Genomic DNA, 23,032 nt, shown 5'->3' with positions numbered 1-23,032 from the left:
CTCAATGGTGTCACTGGGCTCAACTTCCAGGGTGATGGTCTTGCCGGTCAGGGTCTTCACGAAGATCTGCATGCCACCCCTCAGGCGCAGCACCAGGTGGAGGGTGGACTCTTTCTGGATGTTGTAGTCAGACAGGGTGCGTCCATCTTCGAGCTGCTTGCCAGCAAAGATCAGCCTCTGCTGATCCGGGGGGATGCCCTCCTTGTCCTGAATCTTGGCCTTCACATTCTCAATGGTGTCACTGGGCTCAACCTCCAAGGTGATGGTCTTCCCTGTCAAAGTCTTCACAAAAATCTGCATTTTTGCTCTGCAAGAGATAACACAAGTGTGCCTCAGTGCTCTTCCTTTCCTGGTGCAGAGGAGCTGCAGCAGGACCAGCTTCACCCCTCCATGGGCCCCAGCGTCCCCGGGGCAGCACGAGGGGCGGGGCTCCCCAGAACGCGTCGTCACGTGACGTCATAGCACTAAGACCGCCCACGTCGCAAGGGGCGGGGCCACCTTCCCCGTTCCACTTCCCGCCCAAGGCGCGCCCGTCCGCCATCTTGGCGGGGGTTGTCGCGCCTGCGCGGCCGCCATTTCCCCGCCGCTCTTTGTGGCTCCCCCGCTCCCGTCGCCGTCTCGCGCTGCTGCCATTAGGCGAGAGCTCAACGTCCTGCCCCGTCTCCGGAGGCCGCCATCCCATCCCACACCCGCTCCACGAGCCGCCATCTCATTCTTCAGCCTCCCCCCAGCCCACCTCGCCCCGCATCCCCTCCACCTCGACCAGCCGCGCTCTCCCTTCCCCACACACCGCCCCTCCGCACACATCCTGTCCACCGCCACAGCAATCGCCCTCCTCGCTCCCCGCGAAGCTCTCACCGCGAAGCGCGCACACCACGCCGACAACACAACGACTCTTGAGATCCGAACGGCTCCAACTGCGCCACACAGCGAGCCGCCCGCCCCTTATATAGCCTTTCTGGCCCCGCCCACCGCAGCTCGAATCACTCCGCTCCGCACTATTTTGTCTGCTGCACCGCCCGCCGTCCCAACGTAGGGGCGGAACGCGAGTCCCGGCAGCGCGGAAGCGTCAGGGCAACCCGCGCGGTGCTGCGTCCGCTTGGCGGGAGGGGCGGGGCTGCGAGTGGACAATGGAGCTGGGGGCAAAACCCGGCCCGGAKCCGCTGCGGCGGGACTGGGGTGCTGAGGTTCTTGTCGACCCCCTCAATTTTGTGGCCGTCCCCGCGATTAAAGCTTTTCTRAGGGGAATTTTAAAACCTTCTTCCGCCGGTTTAGGTCCGTTTTTCAAGCGCGGCTCCTCACTTCCTGTGAGGAGGGATTTGCCTTGCAGGCCTGCTGGGGTTTGCTTGAGGAAGGGGCAAAAAGGCATTATTGAATCTCAAAGGAAGCTACTCGTTGCTGTGTGGAGGAAATCTCATATATATGTTTAATGTGCCATGGGAGAGCGGCAGGGCTGTGAGCTCTCCTCTTGCAGAGCATAAATGATACAGAAAGGCAGCAGGGCTGGCACAAATAAAGCTAGGCCTAGTGTGCCACCCTTACTAATACGAGCATTTATATAAATATAAAGAAAGATGGAGGAATGAAGCCAGTGCCCAGCCTTGAAGCAGGGCGAGGGAGAAAATGAAGACAGAAAGATGAAGTGAAAGAGAAAGGAAGTTTGAGAGCTGGACAYGAACATCCCACAGAGTTTAGAGGAGGAGAAGGCATTGGGGACATTGCGGGCCTCTTTGCATTCATATTAGAACCAAATATTACAATAATAATAATAATAATAAACCCTCAAACATCCAATGGCTTCAGCCATTTAGCTGAAAAATGATCCCCAAAGGGCTGGGTTTCTGCGCAACCTGAGGTAGGACTTGCACTCAGTGTGTTGTGCTGTGTACATCTGGAGTTAGGTAAACAGGAAGGGTTTGGAAAGACTTTCAGGTTTAGGAGGCCTTTCATCTGGTGTGAGAGTGAACAACACTGAGCTTATTCAGTTAGTTACAGGGCGTGCATTCAGGGCTGCAAACATCCGCAGAAGGCGGAGGGCAGGCGCCCTCACCTCACAAGATGGAGTTCTGTGCTGTGAGTCACTACGGGCGATGCAGCRCCGTCCTGTCTAGGAGGGGCAGCCTGCGCCGGCTCCCTCCCTGCATTTGTACCTCATGTGTTATTCCCTAACCAAACTCTGAAGCCCTGCACCCCAAAAGTGGCACCTCTTGCAACGTGCGGACTGCAAAACAGGCGCTGGGCCCTCATTTGATAGATTCCATATCTATGGCTGGCTGCTGGCGCGCGGATGTCCCCTGAGCGCGGAGGAGCTGCCAGCGAGCYCGGCCGCAGCTCTGTTTTCCTCCCGCGCCATCTTCTCGAGCAGTCCTTCTCGGCAGCAGTCCTGCCTGCCGCTTCAGGCCCAGCCGGGTCAACAGCGGCGGCTCCCTTYGCGGGGGGCAAAATGGAAGCCCCCGTGGAGATGCCGGGGATTGAACCCGGGACCTCATACATGCAAAGCATGCGCTCTACCGCTGAGCTACATCCCCCTGCCCGCATTTGRGYTTCCGCCCGGTGCTACGTGAGGCGYCGCCATGGGGCCATGAGGGACCTGCCGAGGGGCCCGCGGGCGGCCGGGGATGGGGGGCGGCYCTGGGGATCCGCTCCTCCTCCCGTGCTCGCCTGCAGCGCTCCCTTTGCTGCCGCCGCCTTCCTGCTCCCCGCTGTCCCGCCGCTGGGCCGGCGCGGAGGGCTGCGGGCAACGGGTGGCCACAAAGGCTGGGTCTTCTCTGAGGGAAACCTGCCGCCTTGGCCAGTTTGTGGGGTGGGATTTTATGGCGCCCATGCGGGGTACGGGGCAAGAGGCGCAGGGAAGCGGAGCTCCTGCCCTGGAACAACAGGGAGCTGAAGCTATGCCTTGTGTACAATACCAGCAGCAAGAGGAGGCAAGGAAAGGGAAGGGCGGAGATACTCGTAGAAACCCTCTGCAACACGTTGGGAGGACATGGGCAGCCGGGTGGCTCCTGGGGCCTGGATCCCGCTGCAAGTGCCGGAGGAGCAGAGCCCTGCAGCGTGCAGAGCTGTGTTGGAACCTCAGGTACCCTCAGACGTACAGGGGCCTTCCTGTAGCCAAACCACAGCATTTTTTCCCTTCTTAAGTTAGAGGTTTTGGCCACAGCAACCAAAATGGGTGAGAGGGAAAAAAAAAAAAAAAAATAAAAATAAATAAAAGGAGGAAGAAAACTAATTATCCTCCCCGTCGGGGAATCGAACCCCGGTCTCCCGCGTGACAGGCGGGGATACTCACCACTATACTAACGAGGACGGACCGATAACAGCGTTTGGCCGTGACCGCCCCCTAGCAGCGCCGCGCGGATCACGGGATCGGTGGGCCRTCCCGCCGGGAAGCGCCAACCACAGCGTCGCCGTGGGATCGTTTGGGATCTCTGCTCGTGTGGGAATCTAAAAATCAGAGCCCATAGGAAAGAAGAAAATAAGGCACCCACTGCCGAAACCCGGGATCGAACCAGGGACCTTTAGATCTTCAGTCTAACGCTCTCCCAACTGAGCTATTTCGGCACCCATGGAGGGTTTTTTTTGGCCCCCGCTACCACGGCCCGCACGACGGGCACTCCCCCCCGGATGAGGTTGGGTCTGTCCSTTACCTGCTGCAGGAAAAACCTCCAGAGACATTTGCTCAACTTTATCATCTTTCCGTCAGTGCAAAACACACAGTTCTGCAGCATTCCAGCGTCCAGCCTTGCTGGAAGATCCCCGGGGACACCGGGGAGGAGTCGGTTCGTCCCCCGATGCACGCACAGGAACGCTCTGGGGTATCGTGTGTCTCCTAAAGGGTTCGCAGGCCAGGGAACACTAATTCCTCAGCACACGCTCCACTTCTCGCTTTTATTCCCCCCATAGCGAGCCCCGCGGTTTTGTGCAGGCCTCGGTGATAGGCGGAAAGGCCGGCACAAAACGGACGAAAACGGGCAAAACGCCACGGCTCGGAGAGGAGAAAATGGCTGCGGGGAGCAAAACTATGACCTCCCCGTCGGGGAATCGAACCCCGGTCTCCCGCGTGACAGGCGGGGATACTCACCACTATACTAACGAGGATTGGCGCATGCGGGCCTTTCGCCCGGCGCCGCCACAACCGCGCGGGGCCCTGGAGCGGGAAGCGCGGAGAAAAGGAGAGAAAAAGGAGGGAAAAGGGAGGGAAGCGGCGTCGGTCCCGGCCCAGCGCCCGCAGCCCCATGGCAGGAGCGGCTGCCTGCTCTGCGGCGGGGGGGGGGGGCGCCCCGGCGCTATCTGCGCCTGGCGGGAAAATCTTTCACAGCCAGGGGATGTAGCTCAGTGGTAGAGCGCATGCTTTGCATGTATGAGGCCCCGGGTTCAATCCCCGGCATCTCCATTTTTTTTTTTTTTTTTTTTTCCCCTCTTTTCTGCTCTTCCCCCCCTTTTTTCTTTTCTATCCACACGGAAGGTTAACGCTTTCTGTGGAGCAGTTTTCTTGCCCCATAAGGTTAGTTTTTTATTTTATGTTGTAGTTAATAATAATAGCCACGACATTTCCCTTCTACCTTTTCAGGAAGGTTCTGGAGCACCGTAGGTCACAGAGTAGCACCCTTAAACCACGGAAAAGCCTAGAACACGGGATCACAAGCACGTGGGCCAGTGTAAGAGGGCATGTTTCAGATACTTTCCCTACAAAAATGACTGCGCAGACCCCTACATTCCTTGCTGTACTTACACTGCATGAGGACCCTGGGTTTTGCAGTTGGTCGATTCTTATTCTGATTCTTCTCATCTTTACCAGTCAACAGCACAGTACAAGACAAAACGTGCCCGGGAAAATCTGCTGCAAAATCATCCCAGGGATTTTATTTCGTTTTAGTTTAGTTCCAGTCAAGATAGGGAGCACATGGGTCCTGGCACGGTCCTCRTGTGCTGTCCTTCAGGAAATTCCTGGCCGAAATTCTGCCTTGGCTATAGTTTGGCACAGGAAGGCTGAGCAGTTTGTTCAGGCTCACATTCAAGGGCGTAAAAATGACTGTCTGGACTTGTTCACAGTGAAGCATCGTTCCAAGTCTGCTGGACATCGCCTCACCTTGTCCTTGGATGCTGCAGTTCACATGGAATAACTTAGCAGGACTCGGGAACGCGGCGCACTGTGTCACCCAGTGCCAATACGAGGCACTGCATGAGCTGGCAGGGAACAACTGCTCAGCTTCCTCTTTCCTCAACACTACGAAAGTGCAGAAAACAGAGTAAAAGCTTCTCTGAGAAAAGCCTTTTCTGCACTGTAAACATGTATATACATGGGTGTGTAGATCATAAATCAGGCCTAGTCTAGTTGTTTTAGAAGAGGCAGCTCTTCTGCATTTTAAGGGTGCCCAGTAAAGCGCCTCTCCCCCAGAGCTCTTTCACCTTTAAAACTTCCCTCTGTCCCCTATTTTTACTGCTTGGGAAGGCAGGTTCATGGATACTGTGCTTGCTCCAGCGACAAACTCCTACAGGGGACAGCAGAAAAAGACATATGGGGACCAAAGCTTTAGCCAGGGCTCGGATCTACAGCTGTATGTGAGAAGAGTCCAGAAAGTTCTAGAATTCTGTTTATTACACTATCCCACACAGAAAAATATTCTCCTGTGCACACCAACTCTGCATACAGTATAGCCCATTTGACTAATATAGTCCAGAGAGAAACTTTCATAATACATAATCAATAAAATGGATAAAATTATCCAAACATTTATATTACAAAATACCAGTGAAATAGCTGGTAAAGCTTCCAAGAATACAGAGGGCTTCCCAAAAGAAACAGGGTCAAAAACAGTTCATTTATAAAAAGGTAGTGCTAGCAGTTATTATCAAGTCCACTTCTGTTCCACGATACAAGCTCTCAAAGCACCCTGGAGAAGCAGGACACTTCACAGTGCTACCGGAGGCCACTTCTTGGCTACRTCAGCGTGCATAACCTCAGGGATCCACTGGCAATAGGCAGCGAGCAAATCTGCAGTGAAAGGGAAGAACCCTCAGGCAGCTGCAGGGGCCGAGGGCTGGAGCCGCCTGCAGAACAGTCGAGGCCCAAAGGTGGCCCCAGCCACCTTTCCATCAATAGGACACTTGTCTGAGTTTTGACACCTTATAATTTGGTAGCCTGGTATTGATAAAAATGACTTTTACCTGACACTGAATTATTCCTGTATGTGCTCTCAGTACCATCATAGAATCTATTCTTTTAAAAACCCAAACAGTTAACTTTGACAAAACTCTACAAAAAGTTCTCATATATAAAGAAATGCTGTTTTCTAAAGGATAGAAAGCTCCACAGCTCTTCACAAAGAGCCCATTCTTCAGTGCTTGCTTCTTAGAAAACAGTATTTGAAGTATATGAAACAAAAGAGAGAGCCTTTTAACTACACTTCAAAATACCAACTGTGCTTGAGATATCACAACCCTCCACTCCCTCCCTCCCAAAACAACTGATCAAGAAGCAAGCAGGACCCTCACATTTAGGATTTTTCTTCCATGCAGCCAGCAAAGCATCGCGGTTATCACAATGTTCTGCAACGAGGGCCTGCAGGAGGGATTCTGTTCTGGGCTGAAGCCTAGAAAAGTCCAAAATAAAATGGCATAACAAAGCAACGTTCATTAGCTCAAGGACAGCAAAGTACATCACAACTTTCAGTCTATCACTCTTAATGCATCCTCTAATACTTCTAAGAGACTAAATGCAGATGTGTAAAAACACATGTCTTTCGGATACAGAAACATGCCATTGGCTTAAGAAAAGTTCACTACAAGTCATTATCCTACCTTTTTTTGGCTAAATAAAATTTAGCAGACTATGTGATGGCGTGAAGAGGCAGCAAGAAACTACCTCACACTGAGGAAACAGAACTACACAAAATAGCACGAAGTAAAGCAAGAATCCACAGGTCTGCTGTTGAGCTCTTCCTGACTAAAAAAGGGAATGCTTTGTAACTGTAGTGTAATGTTTGTGTTTGGTACATTTAACAAGGTCTTTCAAAATTCTACCTATCAGCTCCACAAAAACTCACATAAAACTTAGAAAAACGGCTTATTATGGTAAACAAGAGGGCAGCACAGGAATGACATGAGAAGCAATAGTTGACTCCTTTTGAGGGTCACAGTTTTTAAATGTCATCAAAAGCATCAGAAAATAAAAGGACAAATATCTTTGGAAACCTGATTTTTTTTAGTACAATTGCCTAGATCCAATAAAAAAATAGAAAAAGCTACTTACATATGTGGTCAATTTATCTGCACAGATCAGCTCRCAGAGGTCAGTGCAACCAGTGGGCTGCATGTGTGCTTCCATACTTGCCCTTAAACTAGGCCAGTTCTCCTGAGACAGAATTTTTCTTGCCAAGGAAATTGATTTTCCTCTCTCTACAGTGACAACCTAGATCATTATCTAGAACACTCTCTCTAGCTTGATTCTTTTTTTTTTTTTTTAAGGGAGTTAAAAACATTCAGTGGAGGGAAAAATAAGTTGGTTGTTAACAACTTACTTGGACCATGTCTTCAGCATTATGAGAGGAYTGGACAGCAGACACTGTCTGTAAGAGGCCAATTTTTCAATAACCTGGAAGATTTGTTAGATCGAGTTATTTGTGATTATATAATAAACAAAGTAAATGAATTGTCTTGTGGAAATAAAGATTAATGAACACAGACTCCTAGAGGTTTCCATATTCCCCATTATGCTATCTCTTTCTCTCATCTGGACACCCAAAGCAGGCAGCCATCAGGTTCACCTCCTCTAGAAGCTGGGCTAAAACCATATTTAATGTCAAGGAAGTGAGGCAGCTGGAATATCCTTACCTTTCCTTCCAGCAGGAACCTGGCAAAGTATTTATAGCGATCGATACCTTCTGGGTAATCAACTTCCACGGCAGGGAGCGGCCAGCTCACTCGATCTAGAAAGAAAGATCACACTGGGTTTCCTTAATGATCAAAGAGGAGGATAATTTTCCATGTGAGATGTGACAATTAGGTGCTAAGGCAACTGGAGAAGTGACTGTCATCACCCAGACTGCCTCGATTCTTCATAACAGTGAGAAGACATGGGCATAAAACAGCTAGGCCACGGGGAAAATGCTGGTATTCAAACCCTGTGAAACCCACAGAGTTACTCAAACCACTCTTAAGTCCTTGGCACTGTCCAAGCTGAGCTTAACCCTTTTGGTGTTCTTGACAGTATTGTTAAATAGCACTACAACGTCTGAAGAGCATCTTTTAGACAAAGTTACTGAGAAAGCTGTTTCAAGAAACTTACAGAAGACACTTGGCCTGTGGCATCGAATTCTGCCTGTTTCGGGGCAGTAAGATGGAGGAGGATTTTCCAGGGGTTTCCCAAAGTGGCAGTAAGGTGGCAACAGAACAGGAATCCACTCAGGTTCAACAGCAGACACACCTTAGAAAAGAAAAACAGGCTGCAAAATGAAGTCTTGCTGACAAGAGCCAGGCACGAGCCAACAGTCCTGTGAGTAAAGCACACAGGGAGGCTCTCATTCTCCACAAAGGTTTATTTATGGGCCATTTTAAAGTCAGATGCATGGATTTTAACCTCTTTCRCTTGTGCCAATGGTTAAAGGGCAGCTACTGCTGAGTGGGCTACTGCAGAGAAGCTGTTTCAGAAGTCCAGCTTCCAGTCCATTTTACTAGGGAAAAGGGAGGACTAAATTTGGCCCATTTTTCCTAGGTTAAACCCTAGGAATTAAAAGATCCAAGTATCCGTATATATCTGTATAGACCACCAAACGTTACCTTTCATATATAATTTTGTAGTCTCAACAATTTCTTGATACACCACAAACTCTGGAAGTTGTTTGAAGAGGATCGAACTTGGATGGATGAACACGGGGTCATCTAGGAGAGCGGTCTTTAAAGAGAGCACAAGGAATTCAAGCAGAGTGAGACAAGTTACTGACAATCCAGTTCCCTGACTGCATCATATTTCAATCTCTCCTAGATTGCTTGTATTGTTTCCATAAGTGACAGAAGTTTAATAACACTAGTTGCACTTCCTAGCTCCTTTATAAATCCAGACTTTGCACAGGAGCATCCCCCTGAAACACAGGCATGAGGAAAGAGGAATTTGGTCAAATCAAGCTTCTTRCCTTGTAAGCGTTTTTCCATTTGTCATCCAGGAGTTCCTCTGCCTGAATCCGTCGGGCTACGTGATCCCCTAGCCCTGCCAACACAATCTGTCTCAAGTAGGTTGCTTGGGCTTCTGTTGGCGGCTTCATTTTTGGATCAATGTAGAGCACAGCATCAGAGCAGATTGAGTTAACTGAGAGAAAAMAAAATCGATTTTACACTCAATGGAAAGAAAACTTTTCAACAGTCCAGTTGATTTGGTACCCCCAGAAGGCAGACAAAACCTCCAGTTCCTCCCCAAATCCATAGACTTTTACCTGCTGTTGTCAGCTGCCCTCGCAAGCGTCTGATTTCCAGCATCGCTTTGTATCGCAGCCCATTTTCTTCACAGAACTTAGGAGTGCAGCCTGCATATTCACAGGCCCCCACTGCTCCTGCAAGTGAACCATCAGGTGGACAAGACAAAAACTCAGTATATCAGTTTTCCCAGCACAACATTAAGCTGTGGGACAGTACYGTCACTGGCCCACATGGACATATCACATTTCCTGTTTGGGGTTTTTTGCAACTCCTGCATTCATTTTTCTTTTTTTTTTGTTATCGTAGGACTTTTAGAGGCTGCCTGCAGCACAGTCTAGAAAATATTCCACTAGACTTAGCCCTACAGCAGGAAGATGACTTTGGTTATGTAAAGCCAATAGCTCAGGGTCACAGGAAGAACAAAATGGAAAATAACAGTACAGAGAAAATCGCTCACTGTCATACCCAACATGACCATGAGGTCTCCTAGCTTTTGCAGCTGCCCTTGCCCAGCCCAGATCTTTTGCATCTGTAAAAGCCTTGCTTTCTTTCCTTTCAGCTTTGCTGTCTCTTCTTCACTTACTGCTGGTCTGAAAGAAACATGAAACACAGCACAAATCAGTATGGTCTGCATGCAGACTGATCTCAAAGCAAGAGTGACATGTTTAAAAACAAGCTACAGAGAAGTTCAGTGCTGCTGCAGAGCCAGGAGTCAGCACCAGCCTGTCGCTGTGCCRTGACAAGGCCACGTGTCCTATAAACAAGATCTCAGGCTACTTTACTCACCTGTCATACTCCTCAAAAAGCTCCCGGACAGTCATTGCAGACACTATGGTGATGGTGTATGGCAGGCAGTCATGCTGCCTACTTAGTGCCAGCATCTTTGCATAACGTGGGGCTACAGGAAAAGTGGCCATTACTCTGCCCAAGGGACTAATAGGGCAACTCAGCTTCGCCGTCTGCTGCTCCTTCAGCCTGGAGATAAGAAAAGTCATGTGGTAAATTCTGCTTTAATAAAAGTTTGGATTTCTGGCTTGGGCAGCTTTATTTATTCATTTTTGATCTAATCTCTGGGTTTGTTGCAYGCAGGCCTTAATGGCCAGGTCAGAGATTCTTCTTTTAAATGCAATTCCCCGCCCAGCACAAAGCACTTCTAGCAGAGCCTTCCCCTGCCTGATCCTTGGGCTGTGTCAGTGGCTACAAAAGCCCATGGACTCTCCTGGGCTGTGGAACCAGCGGCTTTCTGATTCCYGACAGAGAGACAGAGCTGCCAAACAGCATCTTGTAACTCCTCAGACCAGCACACAGCAGAACACTGTGGCACTTCTTGCACTTTTCATTGCAACCCTGGACAGTAAAACACTTATTCCAGAATAGCTGGGCCCTAATAGCTCTGGCAGAGGCATATTCTAGAATTGAAAACACACTGAGGCTCCTACCAGGGAAACAAACACAAGTGAACTAAAGGCTGTTATAATGATGCCAGTTTATKCATAAAGGGACATTCTGAAAAGTGAAAGATGCAACAGAAATAGGAAGGCTGTGCTCACTGCTTTGGTAACTCATGTTTTATCACTGAGAGGATATTTGTGAAAGTTACCTTCCTGTCATCGGGGGCTCCTTTAAGGCACCCAGGGCTATCAGCAATTCCTCAGCTGCTGCAAGTGCTTCTGCAGGAGGGGGCGTTGGGAAGGGGAAGTTGATTACCTACAGACATGAAGATAAAACGCCTGTCAGTGCTGAAGAGCAGAGCACAGCAAGAACTCCATGGAGCATAAACCTCCTCTTTCATTATCAAATGGATAATCCATGTTCACCAAAGGAAAACACTTAGGAAGGTTTCCAGGAACAACAGGAAAGGACACATAATGGGAGGAAACAAAACAATTAGGGAAACAGGAATAACAGTGTTACTCTTAACTGCTACTACCTCCAGCCACCGTCTAGGTCAGGCTGTTCTCAAGTATTTTGCTCTCTGAAAGTGTTCAGCAATCCCTGTTTTGTCAGGGCAAGAACTACTATTCTTTGTGCAGTTCGGGGACCTGAAGGAAAGCCTGTGAAGTTAACAAATATGCACACAGCTTAGGCCCTCCTCCCTGTCTGTCTCTGAACTTCAAGACTGCTATTTTGCTGATTTTTAATTAGCAAGAAACCTGATGAGAAAGCTCCGTTATCTGAGCCAAAAGAGAGGAAGCTRCAAAGTCTATTAAGGTCTGATGCAATTCACAGCAACTTCTGCAGCTTCTTCTGCAGAATCAAAATTGAGTCCCAGGTCCCTCATTTCTAAAACAAGACACAGCCTCAAGCAGTTAAGATGAAGGACAAATTTATGTTTTTTTCTGATTCTTATGGACAAGCATTTTAATGAGTGCAGCAGCACAAAAACCAGTTTTAAAGTTCACCTTTTCTATATTCAATGCCTTCATTTGTAGGATCAAGTCTTCTACTGGTCGCTTTGTTATTTCTGGAGCAGAAAATTGTTCAAAATCCATGAACACTGCTGAAGAATATAACCTAGTGGAATAAAAGCAAGGCTTAGAAACTTGAAAATATATCTTAATAGATATGCATCAAAAATTGATAAGGAAAAAAGGGAGCTGTGGAATACTACTTACACAACAGTGCAACTGATTGCATTGTTCAGGCATATTCACTGCCTTATTGACCAAAAAAAAAACACCCCAGGTGATCTGATCACCGAAATACGGGCTTGAAACAGGCAAAAAGCTCTTGCAATGCCTAACTGTCAAACCTACATCATGCCTGACAGCTTATGTTCAGCTTCACCTCCCCAATTTGAATTAAGATCAGGCAAACGGAAATCATTTTAAGTAGCACTGCACTAGCGCCTTGTGAAAGCAGGACACAGCAGGACAAAAAGGCAGTAGAACAAGAGAAACTATCAAATTCACGGGATATTGGTTGAGCTTTTTGTTTTCCTAACCCTCTTCAGGGCAGCTAGCTAACCTGTAACAGTGCCCTGGTTCAGTCCGGCCAGCTCGACCTGCCCGCTGGTTAGCTGAAGCTTGAGATGTCCAGGTCACTCTAAAGGACGAAACCCCAGTAATTTTGTCATAGAAACGTTTCTTGACCTTTCCACAGTCCACCACGTATTTGATGCCAGGGATGGTAAGTGACGTTTCAGCCACATTGGTGGCTACAACACAGAGTCTGGTTCCAGGAGGAGGAGGCCTGAATACCTACAGCAAAACAGTTGGGCACATGAAATGCACTGTCAGTAAATGAAAAGAGACAGTCAATTTATATGGCAAACAAAGAGATTACAACGTGTACAGTACAGCAAATGAAATAYACCTAAGTGAAAGACTTACACTTTTGGCCCCAGCCCTGAAGCTCTCTATCCACTTCTGTTAATCCCTCAGAGGAAAAAGTAGAGCACACAGTCCCCAAGCAGTCTAGATGCCAATGGTTAGTCACACCTAGRCACGCATCTGTCACCTCTGAGATCCCAAGAGGGAGTATAAGAATCTGCAAGTGCTGCTGGATAGGAGYAGGATCCTGGCAGGTCCCACAGCTATGACTAAATTGAACAAGCTACAGGACTGCAGCTTTTCATGTCTTCCAGCTTGCTGAACTGGCACATTAGGGACAACACAGCCCAAGCATGACCTGATCTGATTCCATTTCAATTTGCCCATTCAAGTATGGCCACCAACGGGCATCTTAAGATGCAAATTTTAACCCATCAAACACACATGGCTTAACACACAACATAGCTACGTATCAATAAAGGTCATTTATTCTTGTGACAATAAATCTTTTACCTTGGCTTGTTTCTCTGGTGCTAGTAAAGAATAAAGAGGGAGCACGTAGAGTGGAAGGGAAGAATCTGATTTCTCATCTGTAAAGAAACAAGATTTCTACATAAACAGCAAGTCAGCTTCCAAGGCTCAGCCACACAGACTCAACCTCATTTAGAAGTAGCACTAAAGTAATTGGTATAAAGCTGAAAATGGAAAACCTTAACAGCTTCTCCATTACCCAGGTTTKATGTGCTATCAAACCAGCTTAGCAAAGGCCAGCTAATTTGTATCACACATTTTACATGGACTGTACATGGGCAATTTCTATTTCTTAAGCCAAACCTTCTTCTGAGTCTGCATCTCCTAAATCTAGATCAAGATCAGATCCTGCCATGTCATCATCAGTTTCTGCATCTCTGTCTTCATCCCCTTCATCCACTGGTACGACCGAGTAATTGTCCAGATCAATTTTAGGCAGTGCCTGAAGAAGACAAAGGCGGGGGGGGGGAAGAAGAAAGAAAAAAAAGAAAAAGAAAAAGAAAAAAAAAAAAAAAAAAGCAGAAAGCAATAAGCCTTTCCAAGCACAGTGTTAGCCCTTACATAACTGACAAGATGAACAATTCCTATTGCTTTAAAATTAAAGCTGAGTGCTTATTCCAAACTTTTGGAAGGTAACAGATTAAGTGATTTCATTTATATTTCAAGGCTGAGATGGTAATTCAATTGTGGTAACTACGAGAGTTGGGGGAAAAACTTGAGTAAATTTTAAAAAGCACTCCGTGCAGAGCCTTTTTTTTTTTTTCCCCACGGGAAATTTTACTCTTCTCCATAAGTGTCCCTTACTCAGGCTACCAAGATCTGATGCCAGTAGACAGATCTTGTAATATCTTCATGATGTAATAATTCATTACACCATGAATTCCTGCTAACAAATTTCACACAGGACTTGGTTAGAAACAACACTACTCTCATTCACAGACATATCAGTCCCAATTTTGGATAACAAATGGTGTTATCCAAAAAGAGAGCAGTCCTGGAAAAAGCAAGTCTGGAACTACTTCCATTAAAGTTGTATTGGTCAGTACTTAATTGAAATCCATCTCCTGCCTGTAATGTCCAGGGACACATCTTAGCAATCCACTGCTCATAATGGAGCATTTATTAGGGCAGATAAAGATGTTCCATCTAAACACTGGAGAATTGCACTAAAGAAAGGATCCACTGGAAAACATTTTATTTTTCCCTACCAGAAAACTGTGGAAAAAAAATAGTATTTTCATCTTGGACAAAATCAGATGAAAACATTCTTGGAGATTAAGAATAAACCATAGGTTTTATATCATTTAATTCTGCCTTGCCCAAGTCAAGAGGACTACACACATCCCTGAAAGGATATATTCCGTGAAAGGGAACTATATAGGACACAAGGCACAACTAGAACAGAGTTGGGAGAAAAATGCAGCTACTCAAGACTACGGCTTTGCAGGCAGGTACCTGCTCCTTCCTGTCTCTTGGTGGAATTCTAGCCATCACACATTACCATAGCTTTCTTCTTCCTCCTGGATTTCTTAAATTTTCTTATTTCTTCCACTGATTCTTCTTTGTCATCATCTCCTAGAGAAACATAAGGGGAATTAGTATTAGCTCAGCTGCTCTCCTATAYAGTGAGTGTGGAAGCCTGGCCATACTTTTCTCTTGGATCCACACAATCTTGGCTTGTGATTTAAAAAGCCTCACAGTATAAAGGCAGCAAATGGTCACATTGAGAATACAGGTGTCCCAGAAGCTTCACATTAAAGTTTAGTTTATCAATCACACAACGACTGAGGATTGACAGCAAGACACATAAACACATCCTGAGGTTTAGGGGAGGATTAGCTGGGCATATCAGAATTTAATCTTCTTTCTAAAGCCACTTTGGAAAATTCAACTATCCTTAAAGCAAATAACCACCAAGAAGCAGCAGTCATTCCACTTGTAACTCAATTAACAGAATGACTGAACAAATTCAGTGGATTCCAGGGAATCAGAAGATATTGTGTGTGTATGTGTGTGTATACACACAAAAAGCATTCGCCCTGATCGCAAATCAGCACAAACTCAACAAAATTATCCATCTTGCACCTTTTCCTATTCCTGGATTTTGAGGTTTCTCGAGGTGCAAAGCAAGCTCACTTCTTGGTGAAATAATTTCCAACTTTAACAATCCTTTATTCTACAGCATTACCTGCAGTATTATTCTTTTTGAATGGAAAAGCTTTCCTCAGCCTTCTACAGAGTGAGTGAACTTCAGCCTGTCCTGTTAAGAACACCAAAATCCCACCTGCAAGAGAAAAGACAACTCCAAAGCTCAGTGTAATTACTTCACCTAGGAAAGTTTTAGACTCATYCTTGGTAAGACATGTCAAATTGCAAAATAACAAGGAGAAACAGGGTCTTTGTCTACAGCACTCTCTCAAAAAACATACTAACATAACGATGATTTAAGTGAAGGCTAATTTGCACAATAGAAATCTCCCAGTTAAAAGCAGGTTATGTATCATTATGTTCCAATGTCTTTTTAAAGAAAAAAAATTAAAAAGAACAAAGTTRGAACATTTGGGACATGTTAAGTGTAAAGAGGTTCCCAGCAGTGATCCTACCTGCGGGCAGCATTCGATGGATTTTACACACTTTTCTGAAGCACTCCCCACTATAGTCATCTAGAGGGGTTTTCTTGTTGAAGTGAAYAGTCACAGGGTATTGCCTTGCATCTACCTAGACAAGAAAAAATAATAAACAGAGAATATCATATAGCCCAGCACAACCCTTGTTTTCCCATGAAAGCTGCAAACTCATCTCAGTGTTCTGCTCAAGTCTTATTTTTGGTAACCTACGAAACACTGGACCCACACAAGTTAGTTTTGTCCATCTAGGATGCCTAGAAAGCCAACTTCTCTCTCAGATCATCTGTTCAGTTTGAGGCTTTCTAGTTCTCCTAAGCTGTAATTTCCAGTCTTTCAAGATAAATCATTTCCTGCCTGGTAAAGCTTTCCTGATAAAAATGGTAAGAAAAACACTCAAAGAAGAAACAAACTAAACAAAATAGCTACTTTTAAACTGACAATTGTCTCATGACCAACTGGAAAGGTTAGAGTGCCTACATTTTATTTTATAAAGAATGTCCTCACAGTATTTCAGCCATTACAACTGACATGGATCCCAGTAAAAAGGATGATACCTGAATAACAGGAGGTACCACAGAAAACAGCCTCTTGTTCTCAGTGAAGTCTTCAACACGAAGGGTTGCTGACATGATGATGAGCTTCAGTGGTAGCCCTTTCTGCAGGGACACAAATGTGCTGTGTTATTCTGTGCCTGAAAGCACAGAATGTTTAACAGCATACAGCACAAAACCCCTCTACAATTAGCATTAGCCTGAATATCTCTTCTCCAAAATACTGATAGGTTGCACCATGTCAAGTGACAAAGGATACAAGTCATCTTCAAATGTTGCCTGTCTTAAAAGAGAGAAAAGAATTGCACAAGCAATTGACTTGCCTGAAAACTGCTGAACTCTCTTATCTCTGTGTAAACACACGTGCATATCCATATGTAAAGGAAAAATGGGTACCAAGAACTGTCACATAATCCACCAACCCTGTTTCCAGCATCTGTCAGGACTAAACACTTCAAGGTGTCTGTCAGCCTTATCCTCACTCACTGTGATTAGCTGGCTTATTTCAGCATTGCAGTAAGTATCTCACTTTGTAGTAAGCTACTAATTCAAAATCTTTACCAGTGTCTTCTGGCACTATGAGTCTGGAAATTAAATGGATATTGACTGGAAAACGATCTCTTGGTACTGACATGTACTATTTTTACCCTTGTGTAGGTCCTATGCTGATTGTATCACAAGGGAAAATCAAGTATGCATTATCCGTGTCAGTGCTTTTTACTGCTTCTCATCACATTTCCCACTGACTGCCACAACATAGAGCCCCTGTTCCTCCTCACACAAAGCCTTTCCATGTCCTGCCCCAGTATATCCACTTATAACACTGAGAACACTGCCAGGCTGTGCAGTTGTTTTTGCTTCTCTTACCTTTTCGCGAAGAGGCACAATGCGAGACAAGAGGCCTATGAGGATATCTGTGTACATACTTCTTTCATGGGCTTCATCAATAATAACTACTCTGTACTTGGAAAGCAGAAAGTCCTGGGAAGAGAGAGAGAGAAGATCAGTGATTTCAGCACATGAGCTCTCACCCAAGGTGCTAAGAGATGCATGTAATCACCCAAAGTGCATGTAATCCTATGTGAAACAAGCAGCCTATAACCAAGTTGAATCCCCAAGTRCACATGAAGTGCCCTACTTCCCAAGATGCTCTTCCTCGTTCTTATTTTATAGAGCAAGAAAACCCAACATTTAGGGTTATAATCCTTAGGCAAGATTATAAAGGGTTTACATGAAATRCAGTTAAAGTGCTGAAACTGGTTTTGCTTTGAAAGGCTGGTAGCAAATCCATGCAAACTGACTAGTATTTCTTTCTAGCTATGCAAATAATTTATATCTTTGAGGAGAGCAACTCACCTTCTGAATTTCTTTCAGCAGCACACCATCAGTCATGAACTTGATTTGCGTTTCATCTGACACATTTCCTTCATATCGTATTTGATATGAAACAACTCTGTAAGGGAATATCAAGATAACCACAAGAAAAGCATGGGGAGATCATAAAATTCATGTTCATACGAGAAACAGCCTTTAACCTAATTAAATCAGAGCTTGACATCCTCACAACCCAAAATCAACTTCTCAGAGTCTAACGTGTACAAAACAGCACTGATTGCAATGTAGAGGAATTTCACTCYGAATTATATCACTATTGTGAGACACTTTCTCATGGAGACACAAATTTGGATTGTTTCCAACACACCATCTTTGCAAAGTGCTCTCTAACATACAACCATTAAGAGCACCAAGTCTCTGGGGACAGAACAGCCAATAAAAAAATCTCCATTGATAACACATACATGGCTCATCTCAGTGTTATACTCCCAGCAAAGCCCTGTTTTTTTTTGTTTTTGTTTTTTTTTTTTATCTCCATGCTCCTCACCTGTGAGACAAATTCATTTCTTTAGCAACTCGCTGGGACATGGACACAGCAGCCACACGCCGAGGCTCTGTGATCCCAATAGCACCACTTGAACTAGGAAGGAGAAGCAGAGAAAAGGTTGTTTTAGAGAGAAACATGTAGAAAAGAGCTACTGTGTTTTCTGCTCAATAGCTCTGAAGACATTATTATTTCTTAGAAGAGTTTTCATTTAAAGTTAAATAGAGGAAGCTTTGAATTAACCCTTATTTGTACATTGATATCACRATCTATGTATCACTGAAGTGATTTTTTTTCCAGGTTGAGGTCGCAGCAGCACAGGAGGTGAGAACACCTTATTACAGCTCACAAGCATCTTATGTGCTCCCTGAGCATGTTCACATAAGCAATAGCCATGCTGTTATTAAAAGAGTCAAACATGCATGTTTTCTTGCAAAAGTAAAAGAAACCTCTGTAAGCAGAGGTAAACTCTACATGCTATGGGAGCCAATACTGCCCCTCTTCAAAGGGCAGGGCAGCAACTTTAAAGAAAACTTTTACCACGAGGATTTTAAAACATTTCTTATGTGCACAAACTTCTGCAGAGTATAATAAACTTAATGTTATTTACTTCAGATTTTTCGTAAATCTACCACACTAGCACTACATAGAGAAAAGCAACTTCGGTTCACTTGCTTCAGAATAAAATCATAAGTGGCTGAGCTAGCTTGAGTTTTCATAATCACATTTACTGTGCATAAGGGAAGACTCTTACCTGGTATAGCCAGCTTCATACAGAAACTGAGGTACTTGCGTGGTTTTCCCGCTTCCTGTTTCTCCACATATGACAACAATGGGATTCTCATTAATGGCTTCCATGATAGATTGCTCTTCAGCAAGAATTGGAAGCTTCAGTCTTGCTTCCTAAATAAAGGACACATTTTACTTGCCCTGTTTTGTCTACACTTCTTTTCCACTTTTCACCGAGACTGAAATTGGCCTTAGTTTATAAAAACTCTGAACAGGAATCCTGGAAGTTCTATGGCTTCAAAATGTCTAAAACAGGTAACATCGCACTGCCATGTTCAAGAAAGAGACGCAGGAAAACAACTTGTCAGGAAGCACCTGTCAAGGTCTACACTTTCATTTTTGAAACTCCAGAGTTTCATGAGTCTATTAACAAGGTACTTCAAACAAAAACCTATTTCAAAACTCTGCCTCGTTTGTTCAAACACGAGCAGAGATTTTCCTCTTTCTAAATAATACTCCGTCTACATCAAACGGAAAAAAGCTTCCCTAATACAGTGTAACAGAGAATCAAAAGCAGCTTCTGAAGACTTCCAGTGAAAAATGGTGAAAAACAGCTAATTGATTATATAACTGAAGCTAAATACTTATGACATAAAGCAAAACCAACTTTCTTTCTGCACAGGCTTAAAGCTCACACTTGCGCAGGCACAATTTGCCAGGGCCAGCACCATAAACGCACATTAGTGTGGTGTCAGGAGTACTGGTAATGGATGCAAGATAATGCTGTAGTGTCTGCGGTGAATTAATTAGACAGAAGATACTGTGATTTCCATCCCCCTTGATAGGCATTTTACTGTTAACAGAGCCTCACCTGAATCTCAGGAGCCCTGTCCACAGGGACGAAAACTGCGGGCTTGCAAGGTGGTTTGTTTGACGCTGTCTGACAAACCCTTGCACTAGGTRCACCCTGCTGAGGAGTTGCACTAGGAACAGCCTGCTGAGGAGGTGCTGTCTCCTCAACGCCTTCCTCTGGCCTTTCAGCTGCATTCGAACCACTGCCTGAAACCTTCTCAATTTCCTCTTTCTGCTCTTCCTTCTCCTCTTCAGAGCTACTTGATTCTTCCTCGGGCTCTGATTCTGAATCTGAGCTGTGCCTTCTCTTATTTGCCCCACTGATGCTCCTGATCTTCTCAGGGACAACAGCCCCTGGCTCTTGCACCATCCTAGAACAAAACATCAACACATTTTTGTTCAACAGTCTTCAGGACCTCAGGCCAGACACTTCTTACACTCAAAAAAAAAAAAGGTAAGCCAAATCAGTAAAAGTCACCACCTGAGCCTAAATCTGGCTTTTATCCAATCGGATAAGCTGTTCGTGTTTGCAGTAACCACGATTGAAGCAGAAGGCTGCACCTGATAACCTACAGAGGATCAACCAGCCAACACTCCTGCAATTCACTGACCCCAACTTTGGTCAGATGTAGACTTCTCTGCAAATATACTATCACTCATTCAAGGAGCTGAGTATAGTAACTGCTTCCCTGTTAAATTAAAAAAGAGAAGTTCTCTTCTACCAGAAACGAGAGTTGCAAGAGCAGGATCTGTACAGTGACTACAAAAATCAAAACAAACCCAGCAYGTTGCTAGGGAAGAAATGGACAAGTAAACCGTATTGTTATCTAAGCATGCTCTATATCCATATCTATTCATTTCTTAAAGCCCCATATTTGTAGTTTAATTTATTCCAACTCCGTCCATGTGAAACTCTGGGAGATCTAGTTAATTATAGACTGCATCAGTCAATATTTTCCAATTTGGGGAAAAAAAGTAAATATTTATTCCACTAATTGCCTAGCTTAGCAGAATCTATTATTAGCGTTTGCATACACAATTGTTATTCATCTTGTACACCCTTATGAAAGGAAGGGTCATGTTACTTTAAAGATATTACCACGTAAAAGTGGAAAATATTTAAATCAATGCATTTTGAAGAATATGTCTGCAGTTAAGAACATGGGAAAAAAATGTCCATTTCAAAACCACCGCAGTTCACCCTGGAGGCTCCTTCACAGCAGTCCTTTACCTTTTGGTCTGATACATTCGCTCTCCAACGCCCAACTTGGAAGTGGTGAACAGAAGCTTCATTTCTGCCTCAGAAGCCTGGACTTCATGGAGTTTGTTCAGCAATTCAGCCCGCTACGTGGGAAAAACAACCAAAATCAGGATTTATACTTCATGAGCAAATAGTTCCATATTAAGAGTRGCCCTTGAGCTTTACAAATGAACTCTAGCAAATATAGCTCTCAGGGTTTAAAGATATAATAGAAGCACTGGGAACAGCACACAGTTAAAACTCCGTTAAGTGCAGTATTTTGCAGCAGGGCCACACTTCACACACATTCTACTACATTTTAAAATATGGGGTTATTTGGTTCGCTAGTGAGGTATTTTGTGTACGCAGTGTCCACAACAGTAATGGACTGAACTTCTCATATTTTTCCTCAATACACGAGCTTTATCATTAACACACTGCACCAGCAGCAATGAATCTTCTTCCTATGATTCAGTCTTACTTTAAAGAGAAGAAAATGACATCCAGGGAAATTAAGCATCTTGCCAAGGTCAAAGGCAGAACAAACTGGGCCCAGAAACAGTCAGTTCCTGCAGCCCCACGTGCAGTCACGGAGAGGGGAATCTTATTTCCCCACTGGAAGTTACGCTGAAGGCACCATGGGTGGCCTCATGCTTTTGCCAGAACAYGCAGAAAATAACTGGCTAACGCTGCTGTAACACAAACTCATGAGCTTCGACATGAATGTGTCCTGGAGATGCCTCAGAGCTCATGTTCATGCCAGGAGCCTACGAGAGACATCCTCAGAGCTGCACCTCAGCACATGCCCATCAGCATCAGCTTCTTCTGCGCACCGGTATTATTCAATTTATTTAATTGTGGCAGAATCATGGTAGGTGTCCCTGCTGGAGCAGGGGATTGGACTAGCTGATCTCTAGAGGTCCCTTCCAACCTCAACCATTCTGTAAGAAACCACACAGGCCRAGTTTCACCACCGGGAAGCAACATACCTGCTTTTTCTTTTCTTTCTGCTCTAAAACCTTCTGCAGGTTTTTCTTCTGTTTCTTGCTTAGGGGCTTCTTTGGCTTTTGAGAAACACTCACTACTTTTTTCTTCTTTGCTTTTTTTGAAGGCAGGACCAGGGCGTTACTTCTATCAACTCCTTTCAGCGTTGCTTCATCTGAAATCATTTGTTTGATTATTTATCCATGCCAGGGAGGGAGCCTATTTTTAGCATATTGCTCAAGAGGCTTATTGTAAACCTGACTCAATTTAGCTCAGTTTTAAACAAAAAAAAAAAAAAAAAAAAAAGAGTCCCTGGTCCCCAGCCAACACAAACCCCACATTATTGATAAGGCCAAAGGAATAAGGATCCATGGTCTCAGCACATGCTGCTTTTAGGGTATTTTTCCTGGACTTAGGTAACACTAATTTGGTCTTTTTTCAAGTCTCCCTGAAAGTGATGGGAACTAGACCAGGTGGGACTGGGCACCTTGGTGTGACCCATGGCCTCCTGCTACCTCCATATAAACTTAAATTACACTAACAGAAAGTTATATGAGAAAGGCTTTAATAATAAGCATAGGATTAAAAATAATTTTAACAAATAGCTATATGAACAGTGTAAAATTTCAGAAAATATGAACCTAATTAGAATTACGTTAGCAACTGTTACGGAAATGAGTTAAAATAGCTAATTAATACAATAATTGTAAGCSTCTGTAATGGAACGATTATTAATAATAAAATAACGCAACAAGTTAGTTTTAAATAACTGAATAACCATTGCAATAACCCGAATTAAAGTATCACAAAAAWAAGAACACGGCAAAGGTTCGGGAGCGCTCCGGCAGCCCTACTGCAACGATGAACACTGGCAATGAGGGAACGCGCGGCCGCGAAGGGGGCGGCCCGGGGCAGCGGCGCCGCCAGGCCCCGCGCCCGCCGCACCTCCCAGCTCCAGC

At 45.0% G+C, this 23,032-nt stretch overlaps 2 protein-coding genes and 5 non-coding genes across 7 annotated transcripts in view; 1 reads left to right on the top strand and 6 right to left on the bottom strand.

Moving 5' to 3' along the window:
- The window catches only part of UBC (ubiquitin C), a 1,649-nt gene extending 722 nt beyond the window's left edge, over window positions 1-927 (bottom strand). Inside the window, exons 1-2 of the mRNA XM_026037479.1 lie at window positions 859-927; window positions 1-307 (exon numbers count right to left, since the gene is read on the bottom strand). Of these exons, the coding sequence (XP_025893264.1) occupies window positions 1-300 (300 nt within the window). The 5' untranslated portion in view covers window positions 301-307; window positions 859-927. The remainder of the gene's footprint in view (window positions 308-858) is intronic.
- A 1,529-nt stretch (window positions 928-2,456) lies between these two features.
- TRNAA-UGC lies at window positions 2,457-2,528 on the bottom strand. Its single transcript has one exon. It is a non-coding gene; the product is annotated as a tRNA-Ala (tRNA).
- Window positions 2,529-3,231: 703 nt separating this feature from the next.
- On the bottom strand, window positions 3,232-3,303 carry TRNAD-GUC. The gene has a single exon. It is a non-coding gene; the product is annotated as a tRNA-Asp (tRNA).
- A 182-nt stretch (window positions 3,304-3,485) lies between these two features.
- TRNAF-GAA lies at window positions 3,486-3,558 on the bottom strand. Its single transcript has one exon. It is a non-coding gene; the product is annotated as a tRNA-Phe (tRNA).
- A 465-nt stretch (window positions 3,559-4,023) lies between these two features.
- On the bottom strand, window positions 4,024-4,095 carry TRNAD-GUC. Its single transcript has one exon. It is a non-coding gene; the product is annotated as a tRNA-Asp (tRNA).
- A 223-nt stretch (window positions 4,096-4,318) lies between these two features.
- TRNAA-UGC lies at window positions 4,319-4,390 on the top strand. Its single transcript has one exon. It is a non-coding gene; the product is annotated as a tRNA-Ala (tRNA).
- Window positions 4,391-5,609: 1,219 nt separating this feature from the next.
- Window positions 5,610-22,258, bottom strand: DHX37 (DEAH-box helicase 37). The gene is made up of 26 exons (XM_026037760.1): window positions 22,079-22,258; window positions 21,081-21,193; window positions 19,869-20,220; window positions 19,023-19,171; window positions 18,272-18,364; window positions 17,746-17,842; window positions 17,257-17,370; window positions 16,393-16,494; window positions 15,815-15,929; window positions 15,400-15,495; window positions 14,713-14,786; window positions 13,515-13,653; window positions 13,194-13,270; window positions 12,376-12,608; window positions 11,811-11,922; window positions 11,009-11,115; window positions 10,195-10,383; window positions 9,874-9,998; window positions 9,426-9,542; window positions 9,132-9,301; window positions 8,776-8,893; window positions 8,285-8,422; window positions 7,831-7,925; window positions 7,518-7,591; window positions 6,493-6,590; window positions 5,610-5,992 (listed from the first exon to the last, which is right to left on the bottom strand). The coding sequence occupies exons 1-26, from the start codon at window positions 22,256-22,258 to the stop codon at window positions 5,910-5,912; spliced, it is 3,360 nt and encodes a 1,119-aa protein (XP_025893545.1). The 3' UTR covers window positions 5,610-5,909.
- Window positions 22,259-23,032: the final 774 nt, after the last annotated feature.

Source organism: Nothoprocta perdicaria, unplaced genomic scaffold (assembly GCF_003342845.1).
Source record: "Nothoprocta perdicaria isolate Ctin4 unplaced genomic scaffold, notPer1 scaffold_2, whole genome shotgun sequence".
Classification (NCBI taxonomy): domain Eukaryota; kingdom Metazoa; phylum Chordata; class Aves; order Tinamiformes; family Tinamidae; genus Nothoprocta; species Nothoprocta perdicaria.
The sequence above is the reverse complement of the archived record's forward strand: the minus strand, read 5'-3'. Positions and strand labels throughout refer to the sequence as shown.